This window comes from Giraffa tippelskirchi, chromosome 5, assembly GCF_054371585.1.
Source record: "Giraffa tippelskirchi isolate mGirTip1 chromosome 5, T2T-mGirTip1v1.2.pri, whole genome shotgun sequence".
NCBI lineage: Eukaryota > Metazoa > Chordata > Mammalia > Artiodactyla > Giraffidae > Giraffa > Giraffa tippelskirchi.
The window spans coordinates 171737922-171761006 of NC_137279.1; the positions used below are offsets into that span (position 1 = coordinate 171737922).

The following is a 23085-nucleotide window of genomic DNA, read 5'->3' on the forward strand; positions in this document are numbered from 1 at the left end:
CTTGAACAGGTTAGCCAACTTCTCTGCCTCTCAAGGTCTTATATTATAGAAGAGAAAGGGGGCTGTATATGTGTTTGTTTGTTCGGTCAGTTCACATTGACCACATGCTTTCTGAGCCAAGGAACTTGGGGAGACAGAAAGAAGGTTAAGACCTTGGAGGCTGGGGAGGGCACAGTGATGAAGGTAAAAATGTAAGCATGCAATTGAAATCCAGTGAATTTGGTTCTGGGGAAGGGGCTGACGTTTGAAGGTGGAAGGTGGAATGACTCATCTCTCTGGATGAATCTGGGAAAACATTCTCTGCTGTAACAGCCCCTGTACAGTACACACCTCCAAGAAGCCAATAACAAGGCAGAGAAGAGCCAGAAAGGGACTGAGAGACTGTCTTTGAATCTCAGCAACACATCCTGGTCAGGGGGCTGATGTGTGGCCTGGGCTGCACCCTCCTTGCCCCCACCCCCATGGGGACTGGCTCAAGCAGTGCTCTTAGAGGCCTGCCCTTGAGTATTTTCTCCTTTCCATGTTGCCAGGGAACCCATCTCAAGGATGCTGGGTCATCCACAGGTTAGGGATGCTCAATTTTAAAAAGAATAACTGCTGACTCCCCCAGGCATTGGGATCCTGCAGGCCATAGACGGGAGGGAGCAGAAAGCAGGAGCCTGAAGAGGACCTCTGATTGGCAAGAAAGTCCCGTAGCAGCCAAGAGCTGTAATGGTACACCTGGTGGAGGTGAGGGGCAGCAGCAAGGTGGTATAAGATGTTTCAGAGACTTCGCTGGATGACTCACTTATTCATTTGTGTATTCATTCTTTCATTCATTCCACAAATAAACACAAGATGGATTTAACAGAGAAAAATTCTCTAGAACATGGAGTCAAGGAGTGGCAAATGAGCTTAGAGAGGATGTAGGCTGTTGCCCTCATATCGTTGATGAGGAAACAAGACCAGAAAGTGTCACAGGTCTATTTCCAGGGGTCTCCTGACATCTGGTTCTGAGAGCCTCTCTCTGGGCCCTTGGCCACATGCCCTTGTACTTCAATGTCATTGACATGGGGGTGACCCCCAGCCTAATTCCCCAAAGGATATCTCTCTGTAAAACAGAGCTTTCCTTTGGTATGATCTTAGCATAGGAGGCAGCCCTCTCTGATGGAAAGGAAGCTCACTCTCTAACTCTGAGAGTTCCTTCTCTCCCAGCCTCTGTGACAGTGTCAGAATTAAAAGAGGAAGCATGTGTAAAGAATACATCACTGTAACTGGCATACTGCACGTGTTTACTAAATGCCAGTCTCTTTCTCCTTTCCTGCCCTTTCCTGTTTGTCTTCTCCCAAAGAAATAAATGCCAAGGACATGAAAAGCATGAAGATCTTCTAATTTATAAAGTACAGATTTATTTGTGTGTTCATTCATCCATTTATTCTTTCATTCATTTATCATTTTTTAAGGGTATCCTTTCTGCCAGGATTGTATTAGGTGCTGGAAATACAGAAAGATGGTCCCTTTTGAAAACATTCACGAGCCTAGGGGGTGAGAGTGATGTTTATTAAACCAGGGCTTGACAGACTCAGAGAATTCCAGGGATGTGAGGGGAAGCAGAGGCGTGAAAGCCAGTGACAAGGGTGAGCTCCAGTGTAGGAGAAAGTAAACTCTAGCATCTCTCTTGAGTTCCCCTCAGCCAGACTCCTTGTTCTTAGAGGTCAGAGACCAAAGCTCAGATGTCACCCTCAGCTTTTAGCACTCTTAAGTACCTCTTACATAGATAAAATGGTTTTGGTGTGATTCAGGTACCGTTAATTCAACTAAGGTTGGAAAGGGCTCAGTGAGGAATGTAGAGGAGGAGACAGAGTCCCTGCCTTCAAGATGTACACACAGCCCGCGGCGGAGCACAGGCTTGCACTCAGGACAGAACATAGCAAGTGCTGGATCTGCAGGAAGGAGGCAGGGGAGGGCTCTAGATTTTGTGTGCACTTTGTAGGGAAGGTAGGTGAAAATGGTGAATTCTGACCAGAAGAGGAATAGACACTAAGAATAATAACAGGAATTCACATGTACATGACACTTTACAGGCTTCAAAGACCTTGACATTTTTATCTCATTGGACTATTCCAGTAGCCTTATTGCAAGGCCAGGTAAGGATTATTATCTCCATCTGAGAGAGGAGAAGGCAAAAGAAGAGATAATGTCCCTGTTGGCCAGATCACAAGCTGGTTGAAACTTTTGAAGGAGAAAGCCATTGTGGCCTGCAAATCTGTCTTGGCTCTTTAGAGCTGGGTTTCTATCACCTCTGTTCCCCTCTGGGCTCGTGCCTTGTGTTCTGTCCAAAGTCCGTTAAAATACCAGCTTTGATCTTTAGAATCCTTTGCGGTCGGAGCTGGATTCTTTCAGCACAGGTCTCTGGTGGTGCCTTTGAAAAGGCAGCGAATGTCAGCCAAATGCCTCCTGCTGGCTCTCCCCTGTACTGGAGGCAGCGTGGGCTTTGGCAGCAGATAGTACTTGGGTTTGAATCTCTGCTTTCGAATTCTTTAACTGCGCAACTTGAAGCAAATAATTTAACCCTTCTCAGCCTCTCTTTTCTTCTCTGTAAAATGGATATTGTAATGCGTACCGCATACAGGCAGGAGAGCCTGGTCACTGATTAAGAGATCAGAAATACTGGGGTTTTGAACACTGGCTTTTCCATATTTTGATTGTGTTACCTTGGGCAAGTTACTTAACTTCCTGGGCCTTAGTTCCTTCATCCATAAAGTGGAGTCAGTGACAATACCAGCCACTATGGTTCTTAAGAGGATTAAATGCGCAAAGGCATGTAAAGACTTCTGCCCAGGGGCTGGCACATAGTAAGTGCTCAGTGAGTCCAACATTAATAATGTAGTATCATTTGAGTTTGCACATGAGATAATTGTTCACAATGCTTGGCACACCATAGGCACTCATTATCCTACAACAGAGCACAGATGTGGTTGTCTTGGCTTATCTTAATCTTTGGTCAATCCAGGTCTCCCAATGTCTCCTGGGGATTGCTACTTTCCCTTGTAAGTCCTCAGAAATCACATTTGAATTCTCTGTTTTATAGCTACGCCTAGACTTGATTGCAGGCTTGCTGGTATATAGTGTATTGAATTCTCCCTCCACCCACTTTTCCAGGGCAGAATTCCATCTTCCTGTCTCCAGTCCTCAAGCACTCCTTTGGACCCCCTTGATTCTTCAATTTTCTCTTTGTCAACAGCACTCCTCCCAGGGCTTGTTCATCTCAGAGCTCTTGTCCATTTCCTTCAGGCTTCAGTTCACTCTCACCAATACACGGGAGTGCTCACAAAAGTTGGCCTTTGAGAAAGGACTAAGAGGATAAGTGGGAGATGGCCCATCAGGTCAGGTTTTCATGTTCCCAGGACCCAGGAGGTCCACAACCTGCCTCTGCCTTGGATACTGGTGGGCTGGGGCCCAAACTACTGTGTCCTGTGCCTCCTCACCCTGGGCGGCAGGAAAAGGTGTAGCAATGAGAACTAGAATTGTTTCTCTTAAAGATATGGGCCATCTTCCCCTTTGAAGGACTTTTTGCACTCTTGACGGGATCAGCATTAGCCACAGTTCATCCTAGGTTGTTTGAAGATCCGATTTCAGAGTAGCAGGACAGTCCAGGGCCCCCCTTCCTCTTTCTCCCTAGAGTTCACTTTTCTGGCGCAGTGGGGAGGGGGCTGAGGGATAGCTCCAGGCTGTCCCTTTGTGCCTGCTTGGGGAGCGGGAACACGCACGAGTCACTGGGCTCCTCTCCATTGCCAGAACAGGAAATGTGCTTCTCACTTAAAACAGGGCTTTGCCCGTTGGTCATGGGCTTCAGTGTGGCTGTGTGGCAGGCTTGTTTTCTGCTGGCTTTGCCAGTCCGAGGAAACGGAGGTGAGAGAGCTCTCCTTCCAGGCAAGGGCTGGCCCCTGTGAACACCTGCTTTGGGCCTGATACTAGCTGCTTTTCGTAGAGAAAACCACCTCAGCAGTAGATAGGATCATCGGATGAGGACGCGGGCTCGGAGAGAGGAAATGAATGTCTCAGACAACAGGAGATACTGATAAAGATTTGGAGTTATGAGAGAGGCTGGCTTATTCAGGAACCACAAGTCACCCCTGACCAGACTACATAGAGGAGAGGTAGGTAGGAGGGACAGCCAAGGCTGCAAAGGCAGGTGAGAGCCCCTAGAGCTGCCCCAGCCCTTACACAGGTGTACACAGGGGCTCCTTCCCTCGGGGGAGGCCTGGGGTGCAGCCCCTCAACCTCAGAGTTGCACCTTTGGTCATGGGCTTCAGGGACAGAGGGACAGCCTGGAGCTATCCCTCAGCCCCCTCCCCACTGCCCCAGAAAAGTGAACTCTAGGGAGAAAGAGGAAGGAGGGCCCTGGACTGTCCTGCTATTCTGAAATCGGATCTTAAAACCAAGCAACTCAATCAACCCACATTTAGCAAAGACAAATCCCGTTTAGTTCCTGCTCTAGAACAGCTCATGGCCTGAAGGAGAGAACCAACAAGGCCAGAGTCATGGATTGACTTGTTTGGGAGATGTCAGCACCACCATGAGGAAACGCCACCTCCCCTAACTCCTGCCCTCGGGTGCTCGCTGTGCCCCACGGCAGCCCTTCGGGAATCTGAGGGCAGCCTTTGTGCCTCTTACCCCACTCCTTCGTACCACAACCCCTCAGTCTTCACACCCAGCTTGTTCTGGTCCAGAACCAGAGGCCATTCCGCGTGCATTCAGCACGTGTGTGGGGGCCTTCAGTGCCTGTCTGACAGGACAGACCCATGCTGTTGTGTATATCCTTGCCATTTGGAATGCTGCCAACAGACAGTTGGGCTGGGTGGGAAGTGGCAGGACCACAGATGAAGACCCAGCCCAGCTTTGACCACCAGCTGGCAGAGGACAGGCTCAGAGCTCCTAGAGGTGAGATGAATCCTGGTGACTCACTCCCTCCCCACTGCACCCCCTGCTCAATTGTGGAATTCTTCACCGACACCCTAGGAAGGCGAAAGAAGGTCAGAGATGCACTACGGGTCCCACAAGGTGGACATGACGTGAGAAGCCTGTGCAGCCTGAAAACCACAGTTAGCTGAAGGCGTGTAGGGCTGTGGTAAGAGCAAGACTTTGGGGTCTAGCAACCCTGAATTTTTTTTTTTTACTTTCAGCAAATTACTAAGAATTAACTTCTTTCATTCAACACATGTTTGATGAGTATTCGTTGTGTGCCAGGGACATTGTGCTGGTTGCTGGGATACAGCCGTGATCAGGACGGTGGCTGACCTCAGAGTTTCCATCCTAACCCAGAAGATAGTAAACAAATAATAACTTGATACTGGGGTGTCAAGATTAAAAGATTTAAAAAAAAAAATAGTTATTTTGATGTAAAATTGGCTTCCCTGGTGGCTCAGCAGTAAAAAATCTGCCCGCCAGTGCAGAAGACATGGATTCAATCCCTGGGTTGGGAAGATCCCCTGGAGAAGGAAATGACAACCGACTCCAGTATTCCTGCCTGGGAAATCCCATGGACAGAGGAGCCTGACGGGCTACAGTCCATGGGATCGCAAAGAGTCATACATGACAGCGCCTAAACAACAGCTACAACAACTAATAAAGATGTTCAGTAGGTGTCAGTCACCTTTCCTTTTCAGGGAGAAGCAAATATGTCCTTTGAAACAGGCCGCTACAGTTCCCCAGTGTGGGTAAAATACCTTGACCACCATGACTGGGGACCTGGGCCCGCTCCTGCCACCCCTGTCTTGCTGGGCTTCTGCCCCATAGAGAGGGGGCTCTCTGGGTCCATTCCAGCTCTTCCGCTCTAGAGCTTTGACTCCCCAAGGGACCAGCCCCTCTGTTGGCGGCGGGGGGGCGGGGGAGGTGGGGGTGGGCATCTGCATGAGCTGCAGGGGTCTTGCCCAATCCAGTCTTTAGGGCTAGAATGGCCTCTCCTGCCTCTGCCTAGCAAAGCCTACTCCAACCCTCACCCACAGAGAGCCCTCAGAAAATGGGGAGGGTCAGGGGAAGGACCCCAAGAAGCCACTGCTGACAGTGATCCCATCGCCTTGCCTGACCATCCTGCCATCTTCCCTCGACCTTATCTCAAGTTCCAGTTGGAGCTCCCCTCTTCCCTAAGGCCTTCCAGGGTCCCTGAGCCCATGGGAATCTCTCTGCAAACCTGTGCAGATCATGACGCTGCCCACATCCTAGTCCATCAGTGAGCCCCCATAATGTGCCACTTGCCTTCCCCGTGTGACAATGACTACCCTACTCCAACCCGTGCGGCCAGCTCCAAACCCCAGCCCAGAAGTTTGTGACTGTCCTTCTGAAGCCTTCCTAGTCTCCTCCAGGTGTAGCGCCTCCTCCTTTGCTTCTATTCCCAAGTCTTTATCCTTACCCTTGTCAGGACGGTATTAATGGTCTGTGATCTGTCTCTTTCCACTACTGGACAGCACATCGTTTGAAGCTATGTAGCTCAGGGCTGGCACTTAGTGGGTGCCTAATAGATTCTCACTGAAGGAATGAGACCAGGTTTGTCCCTGCCCTCACTGGAAGTGCGACGGGGCTAAGAACTATATGCATAGCTGTGGCAACAGGTGAGAGTGGCCGATGCCTTCTGAGAGAGGAGATCCACCTGCCCAGCTGTGGGCCATCTCCCATCTATTTCCAAGGCCTCTGTGCATCTCCTTCATTGCTGCTAGCTCTTCCCATGCTCGGCTCCTTTTCCACAAGTAGAGTCACCTTTTTTGACAAACCCAGTGTACCTCGAGGCCACCAAAGTAGGCATATGCTTTAAGGATTTTGATTTGATTTTTTCATTCACTTTATATTTAGGAAGAAACTAGAATTATACCAATAGCAGAGAAAAGCCTGTTCATTTGCAGGAATAAATGGAAGACTTTAATACTTTTTAAGAGAAAATCTAATATTATTAGCCTTTTTGTTTCAACAGAAGTCAGAATTGATTTTTAGTGTCCAAACATACATATTTTGAATAAATGGGTGATTTTTAAACCTCCTGTCTGTGGACAGAGGAGTTGCAGCAAACAGTCGGACATGACTGAACACGCAAATGGAACATAAGCATCAGCTTCTTACAAAGATTTTCAGAAAGAATGGTGTTAGTCCAGTTAAGCTAGACAAGAATAGAGAATGTTATAGTTTCATTTATCTGTTGTGCCAGCAAACATTTACCAAGCCCCTTACTGTGTGCCACAATTCCCATTTTATGGGAAAGGCCTCTGGGGCTTAAAAAGGTAAAGGAAATAATAGACCCAGGATTTGCACCAGTTTTTCTAGCATTGAATCCAGTGTTTGTCCATCAACTCACAGCTCTTTGTATGCAGTGTAATGAGAGTTTCACGTGTTATATCCTCAACGTCTCCAGAATTGGGGCATGCTGCATTTGTCTCCGGGTCCCCAGTGCCTGTTCCAGGGCTCGATCTTGGTATGCAGTCAGGGACTGTGTGATGAATGGGCTCATGAATGACTGAATGAAAAGACAAGCACTGTCTTTTATACTCTTTCAAAAGCTTTTTTTTTTTTTTACCCAGCTGAGAGGTTTCTTTCCGTGGAAGGTATATTTTCTCCAAAATAAACCTGAAGTGGATCAAAAGGCTTTTATTTTTTTTGATTCCTACTCTTCCCACAAAGTGAAAAAAAGTTGCTTTGTTACTTAAAATATCTGCACCAGATCGTGCAGTGCCGTCTCTTAGCACAAGTGCTTATTATCGTGGCTAATTTGGTCACATGTGTTTGAAGGAGAACAATGCCTCAGAAATTTTTAAAAGCAAAACAGCAATCTGAAGCGTTTGTTGTAATGAGATGTAAATTGCCAGCATCATAGTGGAGCCGACTAAAATTTGCAGTGAAGTGTTTTTCTCCCCCTTTTAAATTAAAAGCACTAGAGGCCCTCCCTCCTCTCTGGGAAGAAACCACATGCTTTTTGTTCCTTTTCTTTCTGATTCTGTACTACTAAACACGCCGCTTTATTGATTGATTCATCCCTTCATTCATCTGCCATTTTCTGAGCCTGTGTCTGAGCCTCACCCTCTGGTGGCTTATTGGCACTCCCCATTTTGCAGGTAGGAAAGCTGAGGCACAGAGAGGTGAAGGAGGCGTGTCTCAGGATTCACACCCGGGTCTCCTGACGAACCGCTTCCAGGAGGAGCCTTTCGTTGGTCTCCTCCTTGCTGAGACACCAGGTCCTTCTGTATACAATGCCAGAGGAGGCAGTGGCAGAGAGCAGTGCTAATCCCTGGCAGTCACCCGGTATTAAATGTGCTGATCCGGGATGTTAGGAAATAGAGTTCCTTGAGAGCTTGGGCGCCAGAAGATCCCATTACAATAGGCTGGCTCAGCATTCGATGAAACTCTGTTGGTCCCTGAGCAAACTGGCAGAGGGGAGCCTCGTGTGGGTGTGTGTGCCATGAGAGCCTGAACACCTGCTCTGGGCCAGGCTCGTGCCAAGGACTTGGGGCAAAAGAGGACCAGCAGGGCCCTGGTTCCCAGGGATTAGCAGCGACTAACTTGAGCACCCAAATTTGACCCCCGCATGGGTCAGGAGTGGGGGTGGGTATGGGGGTGGTGAGCCACCGTTTACTGAGCACCCACTCTGTGCCAGAGTCTGTGTGAATCATTACATATATGAGGTTAACTCCTTTACACTGCAGCCTAGCTAAGTCACTGTTGTCATTCCTCCTTTCAGGATGAGGCAACAGGAGTCAGAAAGGTTAAGTAATTATTGATGTGTAAAATTACCCGTTGACGATTGAATTGGAACCAGGCACTGTGCTGAGCCCGGGTCTCTAATATAAAAAGACACAGTCTCTGTCTGCCCTCAGGCCTCACAGTCTCGTGGTGGCGGCAGAGAGAGAAATAGATGAGTGCAGCTAACTGTTACCAGGGGAGGAGGGAGTCCCAGGGACCTGGCTAGGCAGGCCATGAGGGAGCAGAGGCTGCCTTCGAAGAGAGGACCAGTGAGGGTGGGGCCAGAGAGATGACTCTTTGCTCTCAGCTCCTGCTCTTTATGTGTCCCTGTGTAGCCATCTGAACTGTCCATTCCCCTGGCTAGATGTTTCCAGTTTCCATTTTACAGCCCTAACTTCTACTTCCTATGGTGCAAAAAGGTTACAGGTATTTGAGAACAAATACCTGTAAACATCCCATCCACCCCAGGCACCTCCACTCAGCAGCAGGGCTTTATTTCAGAATCTCTGCCTCAGCCCATTTAAGTCTCTTTCTTGCCCACCACTCTCTCTCTCCTCTCATGTTATGAAGAATTTACTGAGAGCCTGCACCGTGCCAGACATTGCCCTAGGTGCCAAGATTACCAAGAGAGTAAAACTTTACCCTTGAAGAGCTTCACAGTTTGATGCGGACAGCAGAGAGATTGGTAGATGATACCAAATATAATTTGCTGGAAGTATTTATGATTTAGAGACCCCCTACCTGGTAGTGATCAGAGCAAGGCCTCACGAAGGAAACCCCTAAGCTCTGTTCTGCAGTCTGACCAGAGACTTGACAGGCAGATGAGATGGCATTCAAGGCCAAAACAGTAGCACGTCCAAAGGCTCAGAAGCTTGGGACAACACAGCACCTGGGGGACAACATCTGGGGCAAGCAGGAATTGAGCACCAGAGATCAAGAAGAACCTGGTTATATTTGGGGTCTTAAGGAGGCTATGGTACACAGCTTAATTTTGAGGGTAGTGGGAGCCCAAGCCAGGAAAGATCTGGTTGTGAGTAGATTTCTTTGGCAGCTGTTGTGGAGATAAATGGACGAGAACTAGACTGAAGTCAGAGCTTAGATGGGTTCGTTCTCTTGTCCACCATCTTCCTCTCATAGAAGGAAAAGGAGGCTTTAGAGGAGGGACACTATCTTTTTCCTAAGATGACCTGTGTTCCATTGGCTGCATGGCTCCATTCCTTTATCTTGCTGCTGAATGTCAGAGCAGGAAGAGACCTCAGGTGCCAACTCAGCCATGCCCTTTGGGGAAAGCCAAAGTAATTGCTTCTTCCCTGACCTAAGAAAAGATTAAATGCTCCACTTGAGTTTGCTTATATCTCAGAAATACAACCAAGATCTCATACAAAGAGAGTAGGAACTATGGCATCTGCTTCTGAAACTTTCGAGTTACTCATTCATTCTTGTCATTCTTTTGTTCATTTAGCAAACAGTCAGAGAACACCTCCTCATGCCAGGGACTGGGGACAAAGAAGAGAAAGCCTTAGGCCCAGCTCTTGAGTAGGTCACACAGAATTGGGAGATGCTCCTAGGATGGTGACGTGCTATCAGTCCCTCCCTCTGACTGCTTGTGCATCCACAATTCACTCACCTGTGGTCACACAATTAAAATATAGCCAAACTAGGAATAAGACCTAAACTCGGTCTCCAAAGATGAGCCCTGCTTTTCAGTTAGCTCTGTGCCGCTCCCCAGGCTTGCTGCATTCAGCTTTGTGTGTTCACACGTTGTTGAGCTTCTCAGGTGCCACTAGTGGTAAAGAACTCGCCTGCCAGTGCAGGAGACTAGAGACGTGGGTTTGATCCCTGGGTCGGGAAGATCCCTTGGAGGAGGGCATGGCAACCACTCCAGTATTCTTGCCGGGAGAATCCCATGGACAGAGGAGTCTAGTGGACTATAGGGTCCATAGGGTCGCACAGAGTCAGACACGACTAAAGTGACCGAGCACGCACTCATGCACTGAGCACACACATGTGCACCTACATTGTTGGAGACTTCAGAGATCTGTCGTGCAGCTACCAGCAACTCAGAAATGGTTTTATTGGCCTAAGAAGCCCTATCGTGAGGAATTTTTGTAACAAAATCACCAATGCCTTCCTCACCACCAGCCAAAGCCGATGGTATGGCAGCTTAGCACAGTAAATTGCAGTCAGGTTGTTGGTGAGGGCTTTGGCACACAAACGGCTCCATACCAAGCGGCCCACATGGTAAGAACAAGGAAAGGCTGGACCATGAAACTCACTGGTGACTTAAGTTACGTCCACAGTCTTGGGGACCAGCCTTGGAAGTAGCTGAATTTCTGATCCCAGTTAACTCCTGAAATACTTGCATAGGGAGAATTTCCAGAATGCCAAAACTCTCCGTTGGCCTTTGGATTTGCTCGCCTATAAAAGTTAATCAAGTTATTCGGCCTTACCCTGTTTTTCTGCTCTTTGGTAATCAAGACACAACAGGTGATTTTAAAAAGCTAATGGAGGAAAAAAAAAGTCCTCCTTAGAAACCACCACCATTTATCTCCTGCCTTTTACTGTTTAAACAGTACATAATTTGTGTTGATTGCATTAAAATAAAAATCAGGATAGCTGCCAGTTCAGGTGATCAGGGGCTTAATCTGTATTGTACTTTAATTTCTTGGTTGAAATGCGCCTGTCTAGATACTAGGTCTTGGGCGGGAGAGGCCTTTGCATTTCTCCCCCTGCTTTCCTATCTTCTGCTGTGGCCTACTTCATGTAGGCTGCAGAGATGGGGTTTTGGCGAATACACAGTTTTCATACTGTAGTCATTGCTACCCTGTCTCCACCCCAGTCTTAAAAGGACCTGGTTCCCCTGCAGGAAGTTGAATCCCTTGCATTTTCATTCAGACAGTGACACCCTAGAAGACTGCTCATTCATGTTTAATTAGAGTCTAGTCCATTCTTGTCTTCCACCTTTTCCCTTGTGATATTCATACCTCATATTATTTTCAAGCTGGGGTTTAAGTGTAGTCCAATGGACAAAAATAAGCCAGCATATTTTTTTGTGTGTGCCACTATGTGCTGACAGATGCATAGTTAAAATATTTGCCTTTGATTTTCCTTGGAGTTCTAGACAGATCTCTTTTCTTAACTGCCTAGGTCCCGCCATTGACTTGGAAAAAGTAAAATCAGAATGTCTCGAGCCCGAGCCGGAGTTACGGAGCACTTTCAGTGAGGAAGCAAATACGTCGTCCTATTACCCCGCTCCTGCACCTGTCATGGACAAGTATATCCTAGACAATGGCAAGGTAGTGTTTCAAGCTCACTCTCCATTCCCTACAAGTGTTGGTTAGTCAGTGCAAAGGTGGAGGGTATGGTGGGAGCTTCCCGACATACAGCGACCGCTTGGCCTTCAGGCCTAGCCCTGTGACTGCTTCCAGAATCCATATGCTGTAATCAGTAGAGCTTTACTAGGACTTTTTCTCCTTTTTTTGGTAAATATTGGGCCAAAGCAACTGTAAAACTAAACTGACATTTAAAAATAGCTCAATAGTGAGAAAGATAATTTAAAATGATAATCTGATGCAACCAGATGCATAAAATGTATAAGGTGATCTCAAGATGAGATATCTGATTTACAGATATGGCTGAGACTGAGTAGTTATTCATTCATTGTTTGCAAAGTACCTTTGTGTTGTAAGTTCTACCCTAACCCTAAATCCCGGGGATACAGAGGTGAATGGGACACGCTCCTTACCCCTAAGCTGCTTTCAAGTTGTACATTCAGCTTGGTTAGTCCACAGTCCTAGGACCACATATAACTCCTCAGATTTTTTTTGTAAGACTCTTGAAAAAAAAGTTATGAAAGAAAACTTAAGCACTATTAGTAGTTATATTAGTGCAGGATGAAAAGTACTGGAATAGCCTTTGGAAGTCTTAAAATTACATATATATGACATAGCAGCAGGGCAAGGAGACGACTTCTAATATTCTTCCTACATCCAAATGAATTCATCTTGGAGGAAATATACTGGCTCTCTTTGTCTAGGCACTGGTCATATTCAGTTTTACTGTAATAGTCTTTGCCACCATGGCATGCATTATAGACATCACCTCTCCTTCTCCCCAGAGACTCATCTGTCAGTCTGTTTTTCTTGCCTTATGCTTCAAAAGGTCTCTGTTTATCCAGTATCGTTCCCCAGTGGGTTGATGAGAAAGGAAAGGTTGTTTTATTTGTGTTTCTCCAGATACATCCCTCCAGCTGGCCAGGCTGAGCCAAAGCAAGCATCGTCAAGCCAAGGAAATGAAACTTGTTGGTCTTCAGGGCTCCCTTGGATATGCTGCCCTCCTCTTTCTATCCATGTGCCCTCTGCTCCCTCAGAGCACTTCCTCCCCTGCAGAGGCAGAACTGATGGGTCAGACCATAGGCCTGTTCTGCCCTGCCTTGCTGCAACCTACAGGCTTTAAGAATCTACTTTGCAGGGAAGAGGTGGCATGACAGAGTGGAAGTAGGCAGCCCGGAGCCTGAGTTTAAGCTTAACTCTTTGTCTTACCTGTGTGACTCTGAGTGGGGGCTTCCCTTCTCTGGGCCTCAGCGTCTCTAGCTGTGCCAGGTAGGATCAGATTAATGCTCTACATAGTCATCAAAAATGACTTAAACTGTGTATCTAACTTTGGTGAACCTTCAGCAATTAGAGATGAAGAAAAGACTTTTCTGTCTTCGTTGATTTCTTTTTAGGCACGATCACATAGTGGAATGACTACAGACTTTTTCTTAAAGTAGCTTCTAAGAGAAATCTGTTTCTCTCTTGCTTTAAAGATTGGTGGACAGTTTCTGGGCATTGTGAGGGTCTCTTTTGAAAGGATCATTTTCCCTCCAGGAAATTGTGTCTCTCAAGTGTCATTTGATTTTTTCATACTCAAGCTGCACAGCCTGTCTTGAAAGTGCCAAGTTTGTTTTATCATTGATTATGGCCAATATGTTGCTATAAAACTAACTGGCTTTTGTTTCCACCAATTTATAGTCAAAGGAATTGATTAAGGGAGGGGAAGGAAGCACACATCCTGGAAATGCACGGCAGCTTGCTAGAACAGCAATCCCCCACATCCCCGGAGTAGTCATTATTATTCTTGGCTCTGCTGTCATTTCAGACCCTTCCTTCTTTCTGCCTCGATCTCTGTGATGCCCAGAGCATGGGAATGAGATCCGTTTCCTAGTAGGAAACTAGTTTTGTCCTCCAAAACATTTCACAAAGGCATTCTTTGATCAAGTCCCATCCTACCAGATGCCTTATTTTTAATAACCTCCCTTGAAAGCTTTAAGGCTAACATTTTGGTGCAATAGTGAACTGTGGTTTATGTGAATAAGGGCTTGCCATAAAAGTTACTTTCTGATTTGGCTCAAGCGCATCTCTTTTCTTTGTCTTAAGATATTTTATTTCAAAAACTCATTGAATCGTAAAGCTTCAAAGACCATCAAAATTTAAATAGTCTAATTTATACACAGGATTGATGGGGAAATACATCCAGAGGAGGGGCTCGTCTACAGCTGTACACCAGAGCAGAGGCAGGCAAGAACTAGAAGCCAGGTCACCTGGCTCTCAGGCTAGCACTCTTTCCAGTCTGTTCTGCTGCATCCTTGAAAGCGGGGCATTGCTCCAGGTGACCCTGAGCTCTGTTGACCTCAGGAACCCTTGTCCCGAATGCCCCAGCCTGCTCCTGTGATCAGTATTACTCAGGGCTGTTTCTTTCTGTGCTGCGTAGCTGGCCTTGTACTCGAGTGCATGTCAGAAAATATTTTCCTCTTCAAGGAACAGCAGCTCATCTGAACTGAAGGCTAGTGCCATTAAGACATATTAAATATGTGCATCAGTTTCTTACAGCTTTGTGTTCAGACTAGTCTGGACCACTTTGTAGGGGACGAAAGAGGCAAAGCCTGAACCTCTCCCCATGGAGATGGACTGCGAAGGTAGTGAGGGCTCTTAGTAAGTTAGAAATTCAGAGTGGATAGAACTTAGCCCAAGAGTAGTGAAGGAGGTTTTCTTTCATTGGAGGCTGGGGTTTAAAAGACTATCAGGCTTAAGGAGATGTAAGGGAAGGCTTTCATCCCTGGGTGGGGGGAGAGGCATGAACAGAGACACAGATGGGGGAAAGAAGGCAGCAAAAGTAACAGTTTCGGGTTGTGTGCTACCCTCCTGATATTGTCCTCATGTTATCTCATTTATCTTCATAATAGCTCTTTATTCAGGTGGTGATCTGCCTCTGGTACAGCTGAGAAAAGAAAGGCTCAGAGAGGTAAAGTGACTAGCCCAAGATATCCAGCTGGTAGGTAGAAGGGCTTGGATTCACACAGAAAGGAGACTCTAGAACCTATCCTTTTTCTGTCACCAGACACTGGAATAAGGAGGAAATGAGGGAGTTTAGGGGCATCATTGAGTGGTGGACATGTTATGCTTAACAGGTTGAATGGAAACAGGATTCTAGAGGACCTTTAACATTGACTGAGGACGTTGCATTTGATGCGACAGAAAACAGGGGGCCATTCAATATTGCAGAGGGTTAACATAAAAACACAGTTGAAAGACTGCGGAAGTCATCTAGTCAAAGAAGGAAAGCTGTGTTTTAGGGAATTGATCTGGCAGTGTTTACAGTGTGGGTTGGTCGGGGCAGGGATTGGGGACAGGAAGGCCAGCCAGTGGCTTTTCTCCAGGTTTCCCTGACTGCGGTGTGACCCACAGTGGGTGCTGGCCAGCAAAGTGGCCGGGCAGGTGCAGAGGGAAGCTCAGGAGGAAAGCCAGATGAACATAAATCTGCTGTGTTTCCACCACGTCAGCACCACCATGACACTGGCAGCAGCAGGAAGCCAAGAGAGTGTGGGCTGCAGGGTCATACGAATTTAGAGTTGAACCTTGATTCCAAAATTTTCTGATAGTATGTCTTAGGAAAACTAATCAGTCCTGCTGAATCTCTGTCCCTGTCTGTAAATATTTCTACCTATTTCCCTCTCTTAAGGTCATTATGTTTATAACTAAATTAAGAGTACAATACCTAGTTCATAATGGCTACTCAAAAAAATATTAGTGTCCCCTTTCTCTTGTAGAAGAACATTGACCACGATGACTACCACCTCTCTTTAAAGAACAATAAATTGAAAGGTTGTAGCAAAACAAGGCTTGAGTAGAAAAGAGCAGAGATCTTTGGAAAATCGAAGTTGCCCTCCATCTGCAAGGGTTTCTGTTTCAGTGTTTAATCTAATTCGCATCCCTTGTTTTCTCCTATCTCAGGAAGCTTGCGTGGGTAGCCACAGAGAGTCATCCAGGGAGGTGACTTGGGGTCCAGCAGGGAGCAGGAGGGAGCTAGTCGCCAGCAGGCCTGATCTGGTACACAGACTGCCCACCTGCAGTTCAGGCTGCAGAGAAAAGGCCAGACTCGACCTTGGGTGGATGTTGCCCAGCAGCCCCAGGCCAACACACCTCCCTCCAGGGCTGCTTATCTTCCTGAGCTGTGTGAGCAGAGTTGCAGCACTGAGGTTTGCAGCACAGGGAGGCCAGGTGGACCTGGTTATCTGATACGGTGCCTGCAGAGGTCTGAATGATCTTTTGAGCAAAAGGAAGTGAAGTTGGATGTGGCAATGTTAGATTGTTTACCTACTGACATTCGTGGGTGGGCTGTGTTGCTCTATTTTTTCTTGTTGATGGTCTGAAAATGCCAGTAATTGGTGAAGGAAGAAGTGTTGCTGGCTGACCTGTCTGCCCATCTGTGCATGCCCACTGTGCTTTCCAAGTTGATCTTCAGTAGAGGGCTCTTCAGGTATCTGAAACCTGAATCCTGCCAGTCCGCCGTCAGTCTGGGTGTGTGAATGCTGTCTCTCAGACCAGGATTCTCCCAGGATATCTCCTGACCATGCGAGGTCCACAACTGACAGTCTCTGAAGACAAGGACCTTGGCAGGGACTTTCCAGTCCCCTCAGAAAATTCAACTCATCAGTGGCTGCCTCTCCCACTGTCCCCATAGAGGCCACGTCCACCCTCCGTGGACTCAGTAGAAACGCAGCATGAATGGCAAGGTCAAAGTCAGAACTTCATTTTTAAATGATTAACATCAGCAAATGGTTTTTACGTTGTTAAAAGAGCCAGAAAGGAAAAGGAAACCTCAAAGCTCCTTGCTAGATTATTCTGGGACATCTGCGTTTATGGACTCGACTCTGAAACTTTCTGAGCGCTTCCCTTATAAGGAGCAGAAGGTTGTGTTTTGTTCTGTGTGCCATCAGAATCAGACCAGGGACACAGTGGTTGTGTTTAATTTGTTAAAATCATAGGTTTTCTGAGCCAGAAGGAACTTAGCTGAAATCTAACTCTCCCTGCTCAGTTCCCGAAAACTGAAGCCAGAGACAGAAAGAACATGGACACACACTCTGCTCGTGGCAGGACCTGGGCAGTCTCCCTGCCCACTCCAGCGGCCGTGGCTGCCACACCCCGCTGTACCCTGGAGTCACCTAGGGAGCCCCACCCAGGCAACACAAATCCACTCGACAACTTCATAGTTGAGTGACTTTTCAAAAGTGGCTGCACCTCTCCCAACCTGGTTTTTCTACCTGAAATGAAAACAGTGTCCCAACACCTTCTTCCTTCCAGGGTGGCTGTGAAGATCTGAGAGAGTGGATATAAAGCACTAGCATAAGGCCTGGCACATTACAGGTGTTCAGTAAATGAGTATTATTATTTCCCTGAAAGAAAGGTAATTAGTATTTATGGAGCAGATCTCTTGTAGTGGTGCAGCAGTGTCTTTTAAAGGGCAGGAAAAGCTTCCCGCTACCATCCTGTCCGACTAAACAGGTGCTCGCTTGTGTTCTTACCCCTTTCAGGTCCATCTGGGAAGCGGGATTTGGGTTGATGAGGAGAAATGGCACCAGCTACAAGTCACCCAAGGAGATTCCAAGTACACAAAGAACTTGGCAGTCATGATTTGGGGAACAGATGTTCTGAAGAACAGAAGCGTCACAGGAGTTGCCACAAAAAAAAAGAAAGATGCAGTCCCTAAGCCACCCCTCTCGCCTCACAAACTAAGCATCGTCAGAGGTGAGTCCTGCACTGGAGACGTGGTGACCGAGATCCCGCCCTCAACTCTGTCAGGAATGTACGGGGCACGTTTCAGCTCAGCACACCTGCTGAAGCCTCCCCGTGCTAGGCCCTGGCCTGGACACAGGAACACAGGAGCGGAGACGGACCTGGTCCTGGGAGAGCTCACATTTAACAGGGCAAATGAGCTGTAGACACAAGTGCAGTTCCAGGAGCTCGCAGGCGAGAGGGACAGAAGGGGGTTCTCAGGAGGGCAGGAGACCCCTAGCTGGAAAATCAGGGAGGGTCCCTGGGAAGTGGGTCACTGAAGTGGGCCTCACCAGACTTGGGGACGCAGATGTTTAAAGAGAGGCACTTGGGACAGAGGTGTGGGGCTGGGAGAGGAGGCTGCTGTGTAGAGTGCGTGAAGGTCGAGGCGAGGACACCAGCTCCTAGGGGTGCTAGCATTGTGCCTGGAGCACTTAGCGAGATGAAGACCAGCCGAGGGTCGCTCGACTGGGGTTTGGGAGGGTTTGGAGGGAAGACAAGGAGACAGGGAGTCTCTTTGCCCGTTTGTTTCCCCAAAGGTAGAGGTAGGGCTCTAACCTGGACTCTCATTTTCCTTCCCTCCTGCCTTCCTTTCTCCTCTCTCTTTCCTCTTCCTTCTTTCTCTCTTCTGTCTCTCTCACCTGTTCTCCATCTGTTCACTAAGCTCTTATTCTTTACCAGACTGTACTGTGTATGAAGGACTTAGAAAGGGCTAAGACACAGTCTCCATCTGCAAGGAGCTCAGAGTCTCATGGGAAAGGTGAACACAGAAAAGCTAGTTACAGTACAGATAATGCAAATTACAGAGACAGGAAAGTACACGGGAGCAGAGAGAATATAAAAATTGCTAATTATTCTGCACACTTACGATATTTCAGGTCCTTGTTTTTTTATGATTCTATATTAAAAATTCTTTTACATATATTAACTCATTTAATCTTCATAACACATAACTCTCCCTTCTGTTGGCTGCTACTATTATCCCTGTTTTTGATGTGGTAACTGGAGACCGTGATGTTAAGTAACTTGCCCAGATGACACAGTTTTAGGACTAGAGCCAGGAGTCCTAGCCAGGAGGGCTGGCTTCAGATGCTATATTCCTAACCTCTAGTCTCTAAGTGTCCAGCTGCCAGGTTTTGATGAAGAAAGTAAGACTCAACCAGTCAGCATGTGCATTCCAAACAGGCCTTGTGCCAGGTTGTGGAGCAGACAACAAATATGTCCACGAACAAATCAGATAATTTCAGGTATAGATGAAAGGCTGTGACGTATATCTGAGTGAGACAGTAGCTGTGTTATCTGTGGTGGGTGGAGAAGACCTGTTCGAAGAGGTGGTTTCGAGCTGGGAACTGGATGTGGAGGAGGCAGTCCTGTGTGATTCTGAAGGGGCGTGAAAGAGGCAGAATAAATAACAGGTTCAAAGGCCAGCATGCTCAAGGGGTGAAGAAGCCCCAGGCAGCTGCAGAGTCATGAGTGCGGGAGACTGAGGCCAGGGTGGTGGGCAAGGGATGGTCTTGGGCCTTGAAGCCTGTGATGAGTGGATTGACTTACTCTTCTTGCAGAAGAAAGATGATACGGAGTCTTCAGTGGGAGGGACTGAATGGGAGGCCAGTCGGGAGGCTGAGGCAGTGGTGCCACAGACTGAGGTCAGAGCAGTAGAGACAGAGGAAATCGGCCAGTTGTAGGGTGTATTTTGGAGGTCCAGATGTCAAGACATAGAGAGATTAGGTGACCGACTGGAAGTCGTGGCTACGAGGTTTCAGAGCCTGGATTGAAGCCCACCTGGCTGACTCTGATCTGGGGTTTGTTCTGAAGCTCAGCTGCCTCCCTGGATGGCTGATGCATGATTAATTGATTTAGGCAGACACTTAGTTTTAGACAAGCTGAGGTAACCTGTAGTCTGCCCACTGTCTGAAATGGTAGAGCCTAATTTAGGAGGTCGCCCTGAAAAAGAGGCTTTCCTGGGGACACAGCCCTGCCTCCCCGAGGGGTGGCCGACCTCTGACTTGGTTACACTTGTTGGAATGTGACTCAGCAGGTCCCTGGTGCTTCCCAGTGACCCGACTGCCCTATCACTGTCACGCCATGGTATCAAGTCATCTGCCATGTGTCTGCCTCAAGCACTAGTGTGACCGTGTCAAACTCACCTCCATGTCTTCCTTGCCTCGTACAGGGCCTGACACACTGGTAGCTCAGTCAGTGAGAGCTGAACAGACACCACTCTGAGACCTGCAGGCCCATCCCCTGATGGACTCTTCACACGGTTTCTTGTGAACCACTTTCCCTCCATGTCCAATGTCCTCAGCTGAAAACTTACCTCTCAGATGGTTAAGAAGGCTGCTTGGCCGATAGCTTGGGTTATAGTTATGTCTGAAGTGTGAAAACAAGTTTCCATTCTTTGCTGAGCTGCCCCATGGGCCTGGCATGACTTCGTGATGGTCATATCATTGAAATTCACGATCGTTCAGTGCTTTTCAGCTTTCAGGCCCCTCCCAACTGCTCCCAGTGCAAGGCGATGGAAAGCAGAGATTGGAAAGAAATATCAAAAGCTTGGGGTTGAGCCCCAGCTCTGCTTTGCCTTAACTCTAAGCTGATCTCAGTTCTGTTTAATTTTGTTTCCCCAGGCCCTGTGCAGTGCTCGTACCAGGTAGAGGCTTGATGTGTCCCTGTGTAAAAGGCAGGATCATAGCCCTTGCCCTGGCTTCCCAGTGGACCCAGAGACATTTTGTATGTGCTTTGGACCCCATGCAGATGATGTTCTTTGTAGCTGATTTGGTCCCCGATACTAAGGGACAATCTAGAAGAAAATGCCTTAGCCATATGGCTTGGGGCCATTACAGACTTACTGTCTTCAGCCCTACAGGCCACACCCTCCAAGTTTCCCTCACTCATCCACTCCTCAATTTTCCAAACCCTCTTTAAAGTTTCTCTGCTTTTCCCGTGAGAGTCCACATGTCTTTTTTCAAAAGATGGCCTTTTCTCCTCCTTCGCAGAGAAAAGAGAAAGAAATCCCATAGCTTCGATCCACCATATCTACAAACTTACCTGGACCCCCCAGTTTTATGCCTCATGTCCAAAAGAAGAGTTTCCTTGTCTTATTTGGGACTGGTCATTCTCTCTTTCTAAATTTCAGCCCACCTGCCTTCCTGAGTATGTTATTCCTTCCACTGGGTTCCTTCGCAGTGCCATTTAAATATATTTTGATCACTCATTTCTTACAGAAGCAAGTGAAACACTCTGTCGGGGCCACCTCCATCACCCAGCTGCTGCCAGATCCTCCTTCTCACATCCAGGTTTCCTGAAAGAGTTGTCGACACTCCCTGCCCGTGTGCACTAGGAGTGCCCCTGCCATCTCGTCTGGCTTCCACCCCAGCCCCCTGCTTAGTCTGTCCTTGCCAAGCTTTCCTCCTGCTCCTCTTCACTCCTCCAGGGCAGGACTCCACCTCCTCCCCAGCGTGTGTGACCACTCCACCTTTACTGAGAAACCCTTCCTGCCTGCTCAGGTCTCCTCCTGCCTGTGGCTTCTCATCCCCGTGGTGGGCTCCTCTCCCCCTGCCCTCTCCTCCGTCTCCAGCCCTCCTCCCTCTCCCTCTACAAAGCTGCCCTCTGCTGCTGTCACTCCTCTTGGTTCCCATTGCCCCTGGCGTGCACACGGCCCAGGGTTGAAATCCACACTCATCATCTTGGCCACTGCCTGGTGATCTGCCTCCGGTGACCCCTCCGGCCTCATCTCACACCACACCTCCCAGTCCCTACTGCTTTCTCACCACTGAGGCCCTCTCCCAGTTCATTCCTGTCCCCACTTCCTGCAGCGCCCTTCCTCTAGTCTGCACACTCTGCCTCCGTGTCATTCAGAGAGGCCTTGACTTCCAAGTCCTTGACTTCCAACTGTCCAAGCTGATGAAATAGCCTTGCCATCACTCTCTTAACAAATCACCCTCCCTAAAGTCTGCAGTGCATTTCTTATTTATTTATTTACTTGATGACTATCTTTCTTCCCCACCCCCATGAGAACATGAGCTTTATGAGATTCTTGCTCAGGGCCAGTATGTTGTAAGTGCTTAATAATATTTGTTGAATCAGTGGCTGGTGGCAAATATATATTTGACCTCAGTTCACACTCTGAGGTTCCTGATCCATACATTTGGGTGCCACTGGTCATCTCCTGGATGTCCACGTGACATCTGCACATCTGCACCCCTCACTGCTCTCCTCTCCCTTCACCCCAGAGCCTCTGCCCTGTGTGTTCGCCATCATGATGGACACACCACCACCTGCCAGGGACCCAGAGATGCCTCACTCCTCACTCCTTGTTCAGCTCACTCTCCATCACTTCTGCCCCTAAATACCTTTTAAACCATCTGCTTCTCTCCATACCCATTGCTGCTTTCTTTTCTCCCCTGCCTTACCCCAGCAGCTTCCAGACTCCTGTCTTTATATGTAATCAGAGTGATCGTTCCAAAACCAAGTATGATCCTGTTACCACCACCCTGACACCTGGTGCCCATTATTAAAGGGTAAACTTCTTATATATGCTCAGTCTTTGAGACTCTATGGACTATAGCCCATCAGGCTCCTCTGTTCATGGAATTTTCTAGGCAAGAACACTGGAGCAAGTTGCCATTTCCTACTCAGGGGGTCTTCCCAACCCAGGAATCGAACTCGTGTCTCCTGCTTTGGCAGGCAGATTCGTTACTACTAGAGTCACCTGAGGAGCTTCTTAACGTGTCATAAAAGCACCTTCATAATCTGGCCCCTGGCCTGGAGCTCCAGCTTATTTTTTTAGCATGTTCCCCTTGAACTGTAAGTTGTTACTGTAATGAGCCGCTGTGTTCCAACAAGCCTTGTCCTCTCTCACATTAGGGCATTTGCAGTTGCTATGTCTGGCACCAGAAGCATAGGTCAGACTTCCCACCTAACACCTGTGCTGCTCTGCCCAGCCAGCTGTTACTCACTGCCCAGGTGTTCTTAGGAGAACCTTCCTTCAGGAAGCCTTCTTAGGGTAGGGAGACACTTCTGTTGTGTGTCCTAGGGCACCCTGTGCCTGCCTCTGTCTCCTTCGGTCTGTATCTTTGCCTCCTAGGTACCTGGTCAAATAACCTTTTAGAGCCCATAATACTTGCCATACCAGTGAATAAGAGGGAAATTGACTTACCCAAGGCCATACATCTGGTTCGATCAGAGCTGAGCTGAAGTGGGCTTTCAGGCTTCCCCAGGTCTCCAGGGGTTTCTTGTCTTACTGAAGTACCATGTCAATTTGTTTTTGCTCTTGTTTTTGTTTTTTAACTAC

At 47.8% G+C, this 23085-nt stretch overlaps 1 protein-coding gene across 13 annotated transcripts in view; it reads left to right on the top strand.

The window, feature by feature from the left end:
* Positions 1-23085, top strand: part of LOC145504408 (BEN domain-containing protein 5) — a 1377102-nt gene that overhangs the window by 1128594 nt on the left and 225423 nt on the right. For 5 of the 13 annotated variants that reach the window (XM_081485140.1, XM_081485141.1, XM_081485152.1 and 2 more), the window contains 2 exons: positions 11851-11999; positions 17555-17768. The exons of the other annotated variants lie outside the window; for them this stretch is intronic. In XM_081485140.1, the coding sequence (XP_081341266.1) occupies positions 11851-11999; positions 17555-17768 (363 nt within the window). The remainder of the gene's footprint in view (positions 1-11850; positions 12000-17554; positions 17769-23085) is intronic. 13 annotated transcript variants of the gene reach the window in all.